A 16,758-nucleotide genomic window follows, 5' to 3' on the forward strand; every position below is an offset into this window, starting at 1 on the left:
GAAGTTATTCCCAGCATTAGTAGGAATCAGGGGTAGTTTCTCTGGAATAAAGAGTTCAGGTGTGTATAATGAAACAGACTATGCCATATTCGAACCAGCTGGAAGGCTGTGAGACATGCGTAGATATTGGGGATGGCAGTATTCAGTAAGTGCCACGACCAGATCGAATTTCAGCTCTCCTTTCTAGCTCTTTGAATTATAGTAAGCACTAAGAGCGTTCGAATATAGTGTTGAAGCATCAAGATACATGTACTAACCGATGGATTTTAACCTAACTCTTCCTCCGCCTAACTCAGATTACTATTGCCCCGATCAATCTCTCCGTGTAGCATGAAGCGTTCAGGGACTCAATGGCTAGTTCTCGCTTTAATAACAACCTACTTGTATTGACCCTTTGTAAGCAGTTCCCATATAGTTGCAGATCTTATTAGTTGTCCTCAACTGATCGTGGCCTTCGACGATTCTGCGGTTTTCCCCGATTGCAATTATCCTCTTGGTGTTCCTCTTTCGGTTTCAAGAAAACTACTCAAGCATTTTCGGTGGTAATCGATCTAATTCTTATTCACATGCCAATGGGCAGGTTGTGATTCATAGGGCGAGTAAATCTGCTAATGTCGACACTGAGCTGAAGGATACTTTCCACATAACTCTAGATCTTATATACCTCCACATGCCGTTGTGGCGTTCAAACAAGTGTTATTTTCATGTGAGGCTGCGAACCGTATAATTACTTACATTATAACCCCGGTCTAGAATCAACGGGGCGGGCCGGCCCTTATCTTACAGTTGTTAGATTAGTAGTAAGCCCGAATTCGAAGATGTTGGCAGACTTATGTATGTGACCAACGTTACACTCGCGCTGAAACACATCGATCGAAGGTATGCTCATATACGGTCTTTGATATCATATATAGCAAAAATCTAATTATCGAGGAATTTCATATAGCTACACGTATCTTAGCTACGCTAGGAGCCCATTAAGTACAGGTTTAGGTCCATTGATTGAATATCGTTAATTAACGTATAATGAATAAGTGTCTTTTTTGGTCTTTGATAGAAACAACTTTGGATTGTTGCTAAAGCGATCGCGAGAGACTAGTTCTAACCCCATAGTATTAACATAGCAGCTAAAAAAAAAAAAAAAAAAACTAACGCAAATTAACAGAGATGTTTTGTGATGAGAGCGCATCAAAGCTTTCTAATATAATCATATCAACTCCTCTCTCAGCTACGTAAAAGTCACAATACACTTATTGAATGTCCTGCTAGTTGGTAGCATGATCTCAGCTTATAAGGCTAGCTAGTGCATACCAGAACAAGGGGAATTCTGTTAACACACCCGCAAAAGTTTACTACGGTAGTTCTTTTTCTTTGTCGGTGTCTCAAACATTTGACCCCTTGCATTCCACTGATGGTACATATACACAGTGCTTCAATCGGCTCACCTCTCCTTAAGAGCTTCGTCTCCGACAACCGTCTCTGGCGCTTTTCTCACCTCACCTATATTCTCATGGCCGTGTATATCACCAGGCCTTTCCTCAGAGCGCCTTTCCTCAGAGCGCCTTTCCCAGAACCTCAAATGTACCCTAACTCCATTCCACCTCCAAACCACGGCCAAATCCTCGATTATGATCGACTATATAGAGAGTACATGGATCGGAGATGCACAAACCCACAGTATTACAACGTTTATCCTGGCGATAGGATATTTCGCCCTTCCATGCTCGGTTTTGGAGACCACGCCAAAATCTCCCCGGTAGATATAGTGAACTATAATAATAATTGGTTCACATTAGCCCACCCAACCTGGATCGATGACCGCTGGAACAGATTTGAGGATCCAGCAACTGTCATCATTCACACGTCTGGCTCCTTCTCGGTGTCCTCGTCTTCAGCTTCCTCCGCAATTTATTCCTCCTCCCAAGAAACACACGCGTACGGCACCGTGCACACCCGAGCGAACTCATCCTGGGGAATTTACCATGGGCCAGGCTCAACCCATAACCGGTCTGGTACAATCCCAACTTCCCTGCCCCAGTCAAAGCCACATGCAGACCTCTACGCAGCTGGGATGGCGCTGGAGCACTTTAGGAACTTTATATTGCCGTGTATGCCACCACCGGAGATGATGTGGAGGAATGCTATAATCGTTACAGACTCCGCATATCTTCTCAGTTGTTTGACACAGAACATCGAAGCCTGGAGATTGAATGGCTACAAAAATGCCAAGAAGAAGGTGGTTTCAAATGCCCAAACTATACGGTGGCTTGAGGATTTGGTTGAGAATTTAGAAAAGAACTGTGTTAGCGTGGTTTTTTGGAAAGTTGAGAAGAAAGAAAATTCTGGTGCTGTAAGCATGGGGAAAAGGGCTTTGGAAAGGCAAGAGTTCTGGAACGTCGAAAACCAGGTACCCTCTAAATGCTCTGATACCGGTATGAAGCGCCCTCTAGTAACACACGTCAGCCTGTGCCAGGTCTGAGTATACATACTTCGTATTCTTTATCGTCACAAATTTTTAGTCTCATATGACCTATCTAAAAAGCTAATAATCGATAAAGTTCCCCGCAAAGTACAATAACAGGCCTCCCGAACCAAAGCTAGTCACTAGTTTCCGCTGCAACCTCTTCGAAATATATAACCTTACATGTAGTTCTATTTGAATTTGGTTGATGGTAAAGAGAAAGAGACAGGTTTGAACAAATATATATGGCGCTTTTCTTAGGGCTCGTTTGTTTATTTTACGATCTATTCTGATAGAAAATTTTATATTTTATCATATGTACTTATGATAGCTCCCAATAGCTTACTTTCTATAAGTTTGTTAATCTACATAATTCTTATTGTTAGCTTTTATGGTTCTCTGTTCACTTACGTCATGGAACATATAGGTCCGTTTGAGTACATTACTAGGCCGTGTGAGTATGTAGGTACGTATCTAGATGTGGGTAGATGCGACTTCCAAGGGCCTCCAGTCATAATATGATACACAAAATGACTGTTCTGAGATCAGTATGTAGTCATACTGAGTCGATAAGCATACATGTATGCATATATCTTGCCGTTCCATCATGTATGTAGGTTCTTGTCACAATATATGTAGAAACCTCATATTTACACGCCGCAAGCGCCGTTAAGCATAGCACGCGCATACACGCATTTTTCTCCCAGGCTCCAGCTGCACAAGTGCCCTAGTATCGTGCCTGGAATCGATTCATAAGAACATGACTAGGAGACCACTGCTTATCAATGGCTGAAGTTGTGCCACTAATATACACTCGATTCGACCGCCTCAATATCTATAGGATTACAATCCCTCGTTCATAGCCAGCTTACAGCTAGTTATAAGACATTGGGTGATAACCGGAACCCTTTTCCGTTGCTTTGCTGTATTCAGTACGTATTCTGACACGGCTTTGATTGTCGATTACTTGATGGATACCCGCATAAGTGTAACTGCACGAATCCAGGCCACCCTTTCTTCCAAGTAATTGAGCGCCTACAGACATAATTAGTGTCAAAATCCATGTACTATTCAAAAGTCATAATTTCAAATCTTAATAGAGATAGTAATCCAGGGCAATGGTGTTATCAATTCCCGCCAAAACTACTATCTCTGTCCACAGTTTACCAGTTGATACTAGAATTTCTAATGGCAGTCCTTGGAGAGAATACTACAAGCATAGAAGCCATAATGCTGGTCTGTAGGCCTGAGCTTCGGCCTTTTATTTACTGTGTTTTAATTTGTGGTTCCACGTCGATTTAGAGTATACCCAAGCACCTGGTCCCCAAGGCCTAGGTTTGACAGCACCAATCGTGAGACCATATGTTATCGGTGATACGAGGTGATAAAAATTAGAAGTTATGACTCTTTTATAGCTAGTGAATCGTTTTATCATGTCTCGGGTGTTTTGTTATATCATCGCTCCTCTTAATAATTGGCCGGCCGTTCGCTCACGATCACAGTGCCAAACTCAGAATTTGATACCTATTAGATTTATTAGAAGCCGTGTAGGGTACGCAACAGGTACATGGAGTAGTTGCGTGAAGTTACTTCTTGTACATATTATCTGATTGGTCAGTTTATATGCTGTGTAATCGAACGGCTCTAGCCTGTAACTCCGATTGATTGATCGTTGGAGGGAACGCCGGGCCAATCGTCGCTGCGCACCGCCACTAGAAATATAGGCACGTGGACATCTAACCTCTAATAACTGCCTAGAGTAGCTCATTCCATTTGTTTTATGCAGGGAAAACCTTCATTCAAGGGTGTCACCCCAATTGAAATCAGATAACGATCAACGACACTCGGGTAGAGAGGGCCTTGGATATCAAGATATCCGTGTACCTTTTTTAAAGGTACGTATATAGATACATTGAATCATGGGTATACCGGTTTATTTTGTGGTGGCACATCCAAATTCTTCGTAGTGCGCTAGCTAGCTGGTCATAATTGCCTCAATTATTAGCTGTGAATCACTCATACGGCTGAAATATGAGTCTACGGCGCCGGCGCCGCAGAGCCGCACAAAAAAAGAGGCATCAATTAAGGCATCAAAGGGTCGGGTCGCCGAAATCCACTAAGGCGTCCTTGAAAAATGTAGCGTTCGAAGGCGATGTCCACATATGGAGCTGGCCTGAACCGCAGCATGATTGCCTTGAAAGTGCTGTCTGTACCTTGCGAAACGCAGGCGAACCAAAACAAATGATACCTACTACATACAGCAGAGTATGTCTACCAGTTCGCCACCTCAACAATTTTTGAAGCAAACCCCGGAAATACCTTCTTGGTCGAGTACCAACCAATATCCTTCAAAGCAGAGTAACGATAACGAAAGACAAACCCAGCTTGGATATAGTAAGTTGATGTTTCTTTGTGAGGTGAGTCCTCGGGCTTATTATATTGTGATAGAAAGACAAATTTAAATTGCACTATGTTTGGGTGATGAGCTACCTACATATTATGAGGCTCAAAGGATTATTTAATTAAAGGGCAGAAGTCGTCGTAGATCTAAAGCTTGGCACTTTGCAATTTGATGGCTCAACGTGCAAACTCAAATAGCTACATCATTTGGGTTTTATGTATAGCACTCTAGGTACCTACTACATGCAGTATATGTAGGTACCACAGAAAGCTCGCGATTTTACCAGCTACGTACTGCAAAGTTTCTTGTAGATATCGGATTTCACATCTTTTTGGTAATGAGGTTCACTGCCCTCGGGGCTACATGTAGTCTCGCTTATCTTGTGGGGAAGTGCCTTTATCCTAAGAACAGAAGTGATACATGTACCGAATGCGCTCTTCAGTGAGAGTAGTGTGTCATCCATCTTGGGGCACCCCCAGCCCCTGCAGCTCCTTCAGCCTCAGATTCTTGACAGTCAATTCAGTCTTATATCCTTTAACTTCCTCCTGTCTCCCATCTTCAATCCCTCCCTCTCATCGTTACACCGTTATCTCCTCTAGCTTCCACATCCCTTCCGTCTCGACCTCGTCCATCTCCAGATTCTCCACCGCCACCAGACTTGCCAATTCTCATCCCCACACTACAATGAAGCCTGATATGAAGGAGATATCTGTTCAGACTGGAGTGGCTACTGTCATCGCCAACAAGCTGGAGCAACCTGATCTCGATAATCGGTCGTACCGTGTAATTCAGCTACCTAATAAGCTCGAGGCGTTGATTGTGCATGACCCGGACACAGACAAAGCCAGTGCTGCGTTAGACGTGCATGTTGGGAACTTTTCCGACAGTGAAGACTTACCAGTCAGTTGTCTCATGTCCCACTGCTTTTACATCCCCGCGCCTGCCCCTCATTGAGCCAAGTCGGATTTCCCTTTTTACCACCTTTGTGCGGCACCCGGCCATTCCTTCCCATAAAAATACAGCACTTTATAAATTCAGTAGCACTACATCTAAGCTGAATCTGCTGTGACCTATTGGCTTTGAAGACTTACTAATAGACTATCCGGGAATTTTAGGGTCAAGCACATGCTGTAGAACATCTTCTGTTTATGGGAACTGAAAAGGTAAATTTAAGAGTCCCTATTCATACCTTCAATGCACCTACTGATATATTTACTTAAAAGTATCCAAAAGAGAATGAGTACTCTCAATATCTAGCAGAAAATTCTGGGCATTCCAATGCGTACACTGCCTCCACATCTACAAATTACTACTTCGAAGTAGGGCACGAGCATTTCTATGGTGCACTTGATCGTTTTGCACAGTTCTTTATCGCTCCGCTCTTTCTCGCAGAGACACTCGACCGTGAGCTTAGAGCCGTGGATTCTGAAAACAAGAAAAATCTTCAAAATGATACTTGGAGGCTTCATCAATTAGGAAAATCGCTATCTAACCCTAAGCATCCATACTGTCATTTCTCTACAGGAAATCTTGAGACATTGAAAGAACAGCCAACTAAGAAGGGAATTAACGTCAGAGATGAATTTCTGAAATTCCATGATAAGTACTACTCATCAAATGTGATGAAACTCGTGGTTTTGGGTAGAGAAGACTTAGATACACTTGAGAAATGGGTTGTGGAGTTGTTTGAGGGTGTCAAAAACAAGAACCTACCAGATCCTAAGTTCGAAGGGCAACCTTTCACTGAGGAGCAAATGCTGGTTTGTTTACCGCCTGCATGTAATCCTATTGATCAAGATCTTCTAACCAATTGCGTAGACGCAATACTTTGCTAAACCTGTTATGGATACCCGATCATTGGATATCACGTTCCCGTACCTTGATGAAGAAAAGTTGTTCCGGACACAACCCTCGAGATATGCAGCCCATTTAATTGGGCATGAGGGCCCTGGTTCCATACTTGCATATCTGAAAAAGAAAGGATGGGCCAATGGGCTTTCAGCTGGACCAACATCGGTTTGTAATGATGCTGCTTTCTTCTATATCTCTATCAGGTTGACAGAAGAAGGATTAGGTAAAACTGAATCTCCTACTATATATTTTAAAAGAAGGTTGCTAACTATTCACTCAAGATCAATATGAAGAAGTTGCAAAGCTTGTATTCCAATACATTCACCTTATTCGTAGTACTCCCCCACAGGAGTGGATCATGAAAGAGCTTCAAGCTGTTGCTGCTATTGACTTCAAATTTCAACAAAAATCTCCAGCTTCCAAGTTCACATCACGCCTTTCTGATGTAATGCAGAAGCCCCTTCCTAGAGAGTGGCTCCTATCGGGAACGAGTTTGATTCGCGAGTTCGACCCGGCTATCATCAAAAAATCTTTAGAATTTCTACGACCTGACAGCTTTAGGCTTTCCATTGTCTGTAGGGATTGTCCTAAAGGAAAATGGGAAGCAAAGGAGAAATGGTATGGGACTGAATACAAGGTTGAGAAAATTCCCCAAAAGTTTCTGTCTGAAATTCAAGACATCTTTAAGAAGAAAGTGGATGATTTGGAGAAGGAGCTACATCTCCCTCATAAGAACGAGTTTATTCCCACAAACTTCGATGTTCAAAAGAAGGAAACAAAGGAACCTTCAAAAATACCAGCATTAATAAAGCATACAGACTTATCTAGAGTTTGGTATAAGAAGGACGACACCTTCTGGGTTCCCAAAGCGAACATATTCTGTACACTTCGGAAGTAAGTTGATACACCATATCCCTTTCTGCCACTTCTAACCTAGATATAGCCCCATAGCATATGCGAGTCCTGGAAGTGCTGTGAAAGCGAAACTTTATTGCGAATTAGTCAAGGATGCTCTCAATGAATACGCTTACGATGCGGAAATCGCTGGCCTTGAATATTCTTTGGCTGCCCATTCGCTGGGATTAGACATCGAGATTTCAGGCTACAACGATAAAATGTCTGTGCTATTAGAGAAACTTCTTACAAAGATGCGTAGTTTAGAAATTTCGCCCAGTCGGTTTAATGTTATCAAAGAACGAACTCTGAGAGGCTACCGAAACTGGGACTTCGCCCAACCGTATTATCAGGTTGGGGAATATGCCAGGTACCTGCACGCTCAACAGATGTGGCTGAACGATGAGCATCTCGAGGAGCTTGAAACCGTTACTATGGAAGAAGTGCAAAGCTTTTATCCATTGATTCTTAAGCAGTTACATATTGAATCCTTGGTCCACGGAAATCTCTACAAAGAGGTTAGTACTTCAGAGCCGATACAATTCAAATTTGACGACTAATATGTTTGCGGGTCTTTAGGATGCTCTTAGACTTACCGCAATGGTCGAAACAATCCTTAAACCTCGGCCACTCCCTCTTGCGCAGTTTGGCATCCGGAGATCTCTTCTTATGCCGCCTGGTGGGAAGTTTATCTATCCCCGAAAGCTCAAAGATGAGAAAAATGTGAATTCATGTATTGAGTATAGTCTCTACATTGGAGAGCATACTGATCGAAAGCTCCGGGCCTTGACAGTCCTGTTTTCACAGTTGACTGAAGAGTAAATAAGTTTCTTTTTTAATTTCAAGTCCCAGCATAGACTAACTTTGACTTAGGCCCGCTTTTGATTTGCTGAGAACTAAGGAGCAACTTGGATACGTAGTGTTCTCTGGTGCTCGTATCAATACTGCCACAATTGTTTATCGGGTTCTTATCCAATCTGAGCGATCCGCTCCGTACCTGGAGTCAAGAATTGAGAATTTCTTGAAATCATACAAGACCACCCTCGATAAAATGACAGAAAAAGAACTCAAAGGTCATATCAATAGTGTCATCGTCAAACGAACCGAGAAAATGAAAAACCTGAATCAGGAAAGTTCAAGGCTATGGACTTACATAGGCAGTGAATACTTTGATTTCTTGCAGGGTCAGTAACCCCCTCTCTGATTCTGTGAGGTTATGCTGACTGGGGATCCTTCAAAGTCGACATCGAGGTTGACGTAATCAGAAACCTTACCAAAGCTGACGTTGTTGAGTTCTACAACACCTACATCGATTTTTCATCTCCAAGACGTTCCAAAATCTCTGTCCATATGCATGCAGCAGCCACTCCTCCACCCCCTATTCCTATTCCTACGTCAGATCAAAAGGCCACATTAGCTCTATCCCTTTCTCAATTTATCTCAAGCCAAGGGGGCGTCAGTGTTGATGCTGTGCATGTCGCAAAGGCTCTTGAAAGCACCGATTTGACGAAGGCCGAATCTATTATCGGATCTGTGACAACCTTTCTATCGAAGGAATTGAAGTTGGCGGATGAGAAGGTTAAAGTGATTATTGACCAAGGTTCGGCTTTGCTGGTACCAATGTTATCAAAGCTCTCAGGCTCGCTCCCGAATGAAAAGTTCGATGGAGATCAGGGTCAAATCATTGAAGATGTATATGGCTTCAAGGCTGGGTTGGAAATGACAAAAGGTGCAAGGCCTGTCAGGCCACTAGTGGAATTCGAGGAGTCATCGGTTAAGCTTTAGATTATAATGATGGGTCTCTGACGTATCGAGGCGGCTCTCCACTACCTCTGTACCTTAGAACGCAGTAACGGCCAGACCCTTATAGATCGTCGTTCCATTGTAATAAAATTGCGTAAAAAATAGCTCATGGAGTTCCTAGACAACTGAATATCCTTAACCTCCTAATTGATACACCCAGTGCGTTTGCACCTAATGAATTATCAGTCCGCCAGCCAGCCAGCCAGCCAGCCAGCCAACCAACCAACCAATAGTGCGTTCGAGATGATACCACCATGGGCCAACCCGACGAGTGATGGATTATGATTTATATGTTAACACTTTACTACACGTAGTGACTCCGGCAAGACAGGGCACTCTATATTATAGATATATCAGGAAGAAATCAAGACTCTTCGCATATAATGTATACATGCAAATAATTGTCTAGCAATCAATTGTATGTACTGATATATATTATCCCTAACCCTACATCGGATTTGATAAACTGAGTGAGCAGGGCAACCATGTATATATCACCGGCGCTGGAACTTTTAAATTTAATTTTCTTAGTCCATATTAGTACGTTATTCCTAGTCTATATCATCTTATAATATTTAGATATTTATATCTCTCACAAGACATCTTATTTTTGATATAATCATCGAGATTGCTAGCTCCTCATCCTAATATATCACTCATCAAGGGAGGGAGGAAAAATTCCAACCAATATTTAGCCTACTCCCCCTACTCTAGGTTCGAAAGAGATCATAGGGAACAGACAGTCTCCGTGTAGTTATCTCCGAGCTTACTCAGAAGCAGACCTCTCATGAATTCCCTGTTTACCCTCCGGGTTGTCTTAAAAAGCCTCAAATATCAACCGGCGGCGCACTTTAGAGGTCGGGGTGCAGATCAGCTACAACTCCGACGCCTACCACAATATTACACTTACACAACCGCCCGCAGTTACCCTACCCAGCCCTCCCAGCAGCCACTTCTAGCCATGAACGAGGATCTCGCCGAGGAGATTGAGGTGCTAAACTCGATATACGGGGGCGAATGTATTGCCTCGACTGGATCCGGATCGGTATATGTTCTGCGGCCGCCAGAAAGTACAATCTCGCCGCCGCTCTCGCTGACGCTCTCATTCCCGGAGAACTACCCACATGCCCCGCCGGTGGTTGTTGATGGAGCGGGCGGCGGCAAGAGCGGGGTGGAGGGGAAAAACGAGTTGGCGAGAGATGTGTTGAGTGCAGTGTGGCGGGAGGGTGAGGTGTGCTTGTTTGATCTGGTGGAGGGGATGCGTGAGTTGTTGGAGGCTGCACCGCCGCCTGCTGCAGTGGAGGAGGTGGAGGTTGATGATGGCGAGGAGGGATATAGGGAGTGGTCACCGCCGCCAACGATGAATGAGGCTGGACAACACACGTCGGAGCATGAATGGATTGTGGCAGATCCAATCGTGGAGAAGAAGTCTGTGTTTGTTGGAAGAGCCATTGAGGTGCATTCAGTTGAAGATGCAAAGCGTTATATTGCGGATCTGATTGCAGGGGATAAAAAGATTGCTAAGGCAACGCATAATATGACTGGTATATATTTCATGCTATTTATCATAGGCTTACAATATAATAGACACTAAGTGATACGGATTTAGCATACAGGATACAGCGTGAGAACGGTGTCACATTCCAAGATAATGATGACGATGGAGAAACCGCTGCTGGTGGCAGGATGGGACATCTATTGCAGGTTATGGATGTTTCCAACGTGTTAGTAGTTGTCTCCAGATGGTACGGGGGAGTCAAGCTGGGGCCAGACAGGTAGGTCGCTGTGTTATCAGTTCAACCAACACCTCTAGCCAATCTAACGTGTGGTTTTTGTAGGTTCCGGTTAATAAATACAGCAGCCAGAGAGGCGCTAGTCAAAGGTGGCTTCGTAAAGACCGCCGAGACTAGTACTGGAAACTCGGGAAAGGCAAAAGCTAAGGATAAGAAAGCTAAAAAGTAATTTATGTATTCTGTAAATAATACTCTAGAAAATATTCATTGATTCCCGTTATTTGGCATGTTAAACAAGCATCTGAGCGTTTCCTTCCCACATAGCCTAGAGCCAAGCTGCATGAAATATGATTCGGCCTTTTATGGTCTAACATAGAATTAAGACCTGCACGGATTCAAGTCTCGACCCCCTTATACGCGGAGGACAGTCATAAAATGACAGTGGACAAAATACCTGGATATATAAGGCCTAGAAACCAAACGCCTAATAAGGACCAGGGGTTCTTCAGGACGGGTATGAGAAGACTCTATTGTAGTGTAGTGTTATGTGGTTAGAATAAATGAGTATTAACAACAAGTATTATGTACATGTAACTTAGATTATGAGCTTTATATGGCCGTTATAACACAGCACAGTATTGTATTGGTATATCAAACGTCTTAATGAGCAGTTATTAATCGCAGACGCAATGCTCGAGCTGCCCTCTGTCTCAAAAGAGCTGCCTATGCGCAGTGCTGAATCCGGTCGCTTCACGAGGAATGCCAAGTCTCGAGATCTGGGTGTGTTGTTCGTTCTCCCACCCCCTGCGTTGGTGACAAATTTGACACCTATCTTCTTATGGACTGTCGGCCAAAATTCTCTAGGCGCCAAGTGTTCTGGGGGTATATATACCCCTCCTCCCTCGCCCTCCTCTTAAAACTTCATACTTACCTAGCGACAGACCCGGCTGCTCATGAAGAGTCGGGGCTCGAGGAACCTACCTTCATTGCACAGCGAATGGTTGGGGACCTTGCCAAAGGCCTTCGGGCCTTCTGGGTTGTTTAATTTTTGATATATTCTCGCTCTTTGAGTATGAAGTTTTTTTTTTTCCCTTGGATGCTTGGGCGTTGCCGAGGCTTTGAGGAAAGATTTCAACTTTTCAACTCATTGAGCAGATACCATGGCTCCTGTCCCAACGTGAATAGTACTGTGCTCGAACGCTCGTTATCATAGAACATTATGCTGATGTGGCTTCGCCATCACGGTTACAAAAGCACTACAGTCCTCAGGACTGACCACTGATGTCCTTGGCTTGGTTCTCGAAAATTGCGTTGATCTGAGTGTCATCTTGAACTCTTTCTCGTCCAAATTAATCGCCATATGACCGACCTGGTTCTGGGAGAACGTCAACAAGTCTGTTAGAGCCCAACCACTGCAGTATTATGATGCCCTCTAATAATCATTCTCTTCGTATCGCGGCATGATCGCTGTCGGGTTCGATTATGTGATCCGAAGCTTTCAGTCGGTGTAGGTATTTCCGCTGGCCTTTGTACCTCCGTCAAATGTGTTGTTGAAGGCTTGAGTCATCACAAAATATCGTTCCATTTCCTCCTGTTAGTTTCTAGGGCCAAATGAAGCTGCTTGCGTGGCCCATGTTCGTGCTATCTTGAACATAGAATTTTCTGGCATATTGTAATTTGTAGTATGTGCGAGATCATGCTGTCAAACGATACATGTACTAGTAGCTCTCTCATGAGTCGTGTCCAGTCTTTATCTCTTAGCACCAAGATCAGTACCTTATGCAGCGTAAACCAGGCAAATGGTGCAAGATCATCAGTTTTGATCTTTCTTATGATTGCGGTGTCTCAATTGAAGTAATAGAACGCGTCCGGGAAAGCCCTAGAATACATACATGTATGTACATGTATATTAGCTGTGAGCACGGAATCGTGCTGCTTGGCACGCATGACCATCGCATTTCAACTGTGTTACCACCATCTGAATTGCTTACCACGTGCATGTAAAAATATACATACCTCGAACCCTTCGACCTGCGTTGAAAATTTGGACCAAATCCGAGCTAAGCCCAAAACCGCATACTAGATACCTCGTCCGCACAATCAGATGTTACTCTGAATACCCTATTTCTGACATCATCCTCAATTGTGTGTGCATCTCTTCCCATCTAGCGAACACCCGGGGGATCATATTTCCGAATTTATATCTTGCCCTTTTCTTTCTTTCATTACAGGAGATATGCCTTCGAATAATCACTCTCAATATCCCCCATCTCCTACAAGTGCAGAAGAGTTGGACCCGTACCAGAACTTGCCAGATCCCAATGCTGAACCGGTTGGCATTGAAGAATGGGAAGAATGGCAGCAGGAGCAGGACGAATCGGTCAAGGACTACTACGCACTGCTGGGGGTTTCTCGCGATGTATTTACCCCCCTTTACCGTTCAGATTTACAGCAGTCATCTGTCCAGCCCGGTCGAGCGCCGTAACAACGTTCGACCAGGCCAGATACCATGGAAACTACTATGAATACATATGGAAGCTTTAAGCTTCTCCATGGACATACCACTAATTTCAATCGATAGGCAACGCCGAACCAAATCCGCAGTGCCTACCGCGCTCTTTCACTTCGCTTTCACCCAGACAAGCAACCAGCTGAGCAACGGGAACGCACGACATCACATTTTAACAATATATTGATTGCCTACGAAACTCTTATGAATCCGCACAAACGAGCCATCTACGACGAACTAGGGGTCGATGGGTTGAAGCAGAAGTTCTTTGAGGTCGGTGTCAAGACCATGGATCCGGATGAGTTCAAGATCTGGCTACAAGAGCAGATCCGAAAGCAGAAGGTAGAAAACGTTATGAGTCTTGTCAACAGCCGGGGAGATGTCGTTATCGCTCTTGATGTGTCTGGTGCGGGATTGAAGAAGATCGTAAGGACTCGAGAGAGCGGTGAGAAGGAAGTTGAGTATAGGCTCATTACGCCAGTGAGGTTGACGAAATATGTCGTCAAGCATTCCTTCACATTGCCGTTGGATGGCTTGGGAGAATTGCTTACAACCCCATTCAATTCCTCTCTCACAGCCCCGCCTGAAAAGAACGAACCGCAAATGAAACACGTCCCGAGCTTAAGTCTCACAGCATCCTTGGGTGGTATTCCTGTTCAGACAGAGAATAAAGGTTGGACATATCTATCTTCTCCAGGTCTTTCCGTGCAGATTGGACACTCGTTCCCGTCGCTACCCCCCAAGTCGCCATTATCAATCGCTTCAATTCTCGCTGGCTTGGATTTCGAAATAGCTTCAACAATATTTCCTCAACGTGTGGTTTCCACGTCAGTCTCAAAAAGCTTCGGTGCATCCAGACTCGTCCTCAAGCCGACATTTAACTCGTCTCCACTTCTCAAACCCCCAAACATCGAGGCCACATATGTTAGCTCCATTGGTAAACGCAGTTCCTTCTTCATGCAATATAACACGGGTTTAACAGGGAAATGGCCCTTGGCGTTGTCTCAAATCTTTTCCAGCCCACCACCTAGTAGTCACTTCACTATCGGATGGGTAGCAATGCCTATTGGCGAGTCTCCTGTGGTAGAAGATGTCAACGATGAAAACTACGTCCCCACCCACAGGCCGAATAGATCGAAATCAACGGAAACGTGGAGGATAACAGCGACTGCCTGTCCTTCTATTGGATTTGGTGGCCAGTTGGGACTCTCGTGGGGCCGAACCTATTTTGTCGGTACACCCATTGGCCCTTCCAGCTCAAAAAATCCTAAAGTTAAGAAATCAAGGGAGGGGATTAGAATAAGCGTGGATGCGACTGTTGTCACAGTCACCGCGCTGGTAGTCAAAATTAAGGCTACTAGGAAGATCTTTACACATACCAGGATGGGGGCAGGAATTGGGATCTCTGCTGGTGGGGTCATATTCACATTAGACTGGTCAAGATTAGGGCAAAAAATCTCTATCCCTATAGGGATTGCTTCTACATCAGGGCCGTCGGTTCTATACGGGACTCTTGCGCCGTTCTTGGGATATGCGCTGCTCGAATGGGTTTACCTAAGGCCCAGAGAGCGCAAATTGTGGAAGAAGGAAGTTGAGCAGAAGAAGAGACAGTTGATGGTCAAAGTCGTTAAAAACAGGAGGAGGGCAGATGAGTTAGTGGGTCTGATGAGTGATTACGTTAAGCACAGTCAGCAAAAAGGGTTGGAGCGCGGTGGATTAGTGATTCTTGAGGCTAGATACGGAATCAATGGGAAGGCTGGAGAATGGGTTGATGTGACAATTCCATTGGCTGGATTGATTGAGGATGAACAGCTGGTTCTTCCGAGAGGGTTGAACAAAGTAAGCCTATGAATCCGTTTCCGATAACTCATATTGATACTGAAAATTTTATAGAGTCACCTTGCTGGCTTTTATGACCCGGCTCCAGGTGAAAAGAAGGAGCTTTGGGTTAAATACCTCTTCAAGGGCAAAAGACACGAAATCACCGTTAGGAATAACCGTGGTCTTGCGATACCCATGAAGGCGCATCTCGTTGAATAATTCATACTTGATATATCTCTTTTCTTTCCTCACAGCACTAATATCCACCTTGCATGTTTGAGTTCTCCTATGACTAAGAGAACTTATCGCAGATGAAATTAGGTCCAAGTCTTTCTACTTCTTCACTCCATTGCCCTTTAAATCGTCATTCAACCAAATGGGTTGTGATGTATATGTACATGTATATAGTTATCCAATTGCACCACGGTTAGCTTTTAAGAGCATACTAAGTATCTATCTTTAAGAGTAATGGGAACCTCAATTATTTTGAATGCCCACGGTAGTCGAAACGGCTCAAGTTCCTTATGTCAGTGTTTCCCACGTAGAATGAGAATGTGTACTGGGACCATTGAATTCAATGCTACCCGGTATACAGTGGCTTTCCGGGTTAGGTTTTCCAGTAATTCTATATACATCTATAAGTCGGCTCTTGAAATAATTAAGCTTTTCTGCTCGAAACCGCACCCGCACCTAGACTTAAAGCTCACCACCTCCCCATAGTTTACCCACCTATCGACAATATATTCATCCAATAATACCATCACCCCAAACCTCAGGCTTCAAATCAGCAGTCATGGGAATCGTTCACGCCTCTGTCATCATTGAGGAGATCTACACTCCCTCTACTGGGAATGGTTGTCTTCACATCCACATACCCGCCCCACCCCCCACTACTACCTCTGCCACCGTTACCGTCCAGTCTCCCCTTGTTTTTCACGTCAGGGCCCCTCCCCCTCCGCAAGCCTCCCCTCCACAAGCTCCCCCTCCTCAGGCTTCCCCTCATGCTTCCCCGGCCCTAGTCTCCCTCGCTATAGCCTCGAAGCCAAAGAAGAAGTTTCTCGGCCTGCGTTACAAGGACACAGGACATATTGTTCCGTTCGTCGACGCGAAGGGAAATTACGTCTCGGCGGACACCAAGGAGTTGATCTGGGTCCCCAGCTTGGGAAGATGGGTTGGAGGGCCCAATTATGTGCCCCGTTAGGGACCAGTGGAAAGTGAGTTTTTCATATTGCAGTGTGATGGTTTTTACGTTGTGGCTAATGGAATGAAGTGTGATAAATTGGAG

The 16,758-nt window shown here is 44.4% G+C and overlaps 5 protein-coding genes across 5 annotated transcripts; all 5 read left to right on the forward strand.

Annotated features, from left to right (window-relative positions):
- Positions 1-1,411: 1,411 nt before the first annotated feature.
- Positions 1,412-2,479, forward strand: LAJ45_09120 (uncharacterized protein; the record flags this gene model as incomplete). Its single annotated transcript, XM_046118665.1, has 1 exon — positions 1,412-2,479. The coding sequence occupies one exon, from the start codon at positions 1,412-1,414 to the stop codon at positions 2,477-2,479; it is 1,068 nt and encodes a 355-aa protein (XP_045968050.1).
- Positions 2,480-5,546: 3,067 nt separating this feature from the next.
- Positions 5,547-9,392, forward strand: LAJ45_09121 (uncharacterized protein; the record flags this gene model as incomplete). Its single annotated transcript, XM_046118666.1, has 9 exons — positions 5,547-5,762; positions 5,978-6,025; positions 6,086-6,622; positions 6,681-6,936; positions 6,995-7,607; positions 7,657-8,125; positions 8,187-8,425; positions 8,481-8,791; positions 8,848-9,392. The coding sequence occupies 9 exons, from the start codon at positions 5,547-5,549 to the stop codon at positions 9,390-9,392; spliced, it is 3,234 nt and encodes a 1,077-aa protein (XP_045968051.1).
- Positions 9,393-10,371: 979 nt separating this feature from the next.
- LAJ45_09122 (uncharacterized protein) lies at positions 10,372-11,372 on the forward strand (the record flags this gene model as incomplete). Its single annotated transcript, XM_046118667.1, has 3 exons — positions 10,372-10,954; positions 11,020-11,185; positions 11,249-11,372. 3 exons carry the CDS (start codon positions 10,372-10,374, stop codon positions 11,370-11,372), a joined length of 873 nt encoding a protein of 290 aa, XP_045968052.1.
- A 2,007-nt stretch (positions 11,373-13,379) lies between these two features.
- Positions 13,380-15,692, forward strand: LAJ45_09123 (uncharacterized protein; the record flags this gene model as incomplete). The annotated part of the gene is made up of 3 exons (XM_046118668.1): positions 13,380-13,562; positions 13,725-15,491; positions 15,546-15,692. 3 exons carry the CDS (start codon positions 13,380-13,382, stop codon positions 15,690-15,692), a joined length of 2,097 nt encoding a protein of 698 aa, XP_045968053.1.
- A 574-nt stretch (positions 15,693-16,266) lies between these two features.
- Positions 16,267-16,674, forward strand: LAJ45_09124 (uncharacterized protein; the record flags this gene model as incomplete). The annotated part of the gene is made up of 1 exon (XM_046118669.1): positions 16,267-16,674. One exon carries the CDS (start codon positions 16,267-16,269, stop codon positions 16,672-16,674), a length of 408 nt encoding a protein of 135 aa, XP_045968054.1.
- Between the last annotated feature and the right edge of the window lie 84 nt (positions 16,675-16,758).

Source organism: Morchella importuna (genome assembly GCF_003444635.1).
Source record: "Morchella importuna strain M04M26 chromosome Unknown Morimp01GS034, whole genome shotgun sequence".
Classification (NCBI taxonomy): domain Eukaryota; kingdom Fungi; phylum Ascomycota; class Pezizomycetes; order Pezizales; family Morchellaceae; genus Morchella; species Morchella importuna.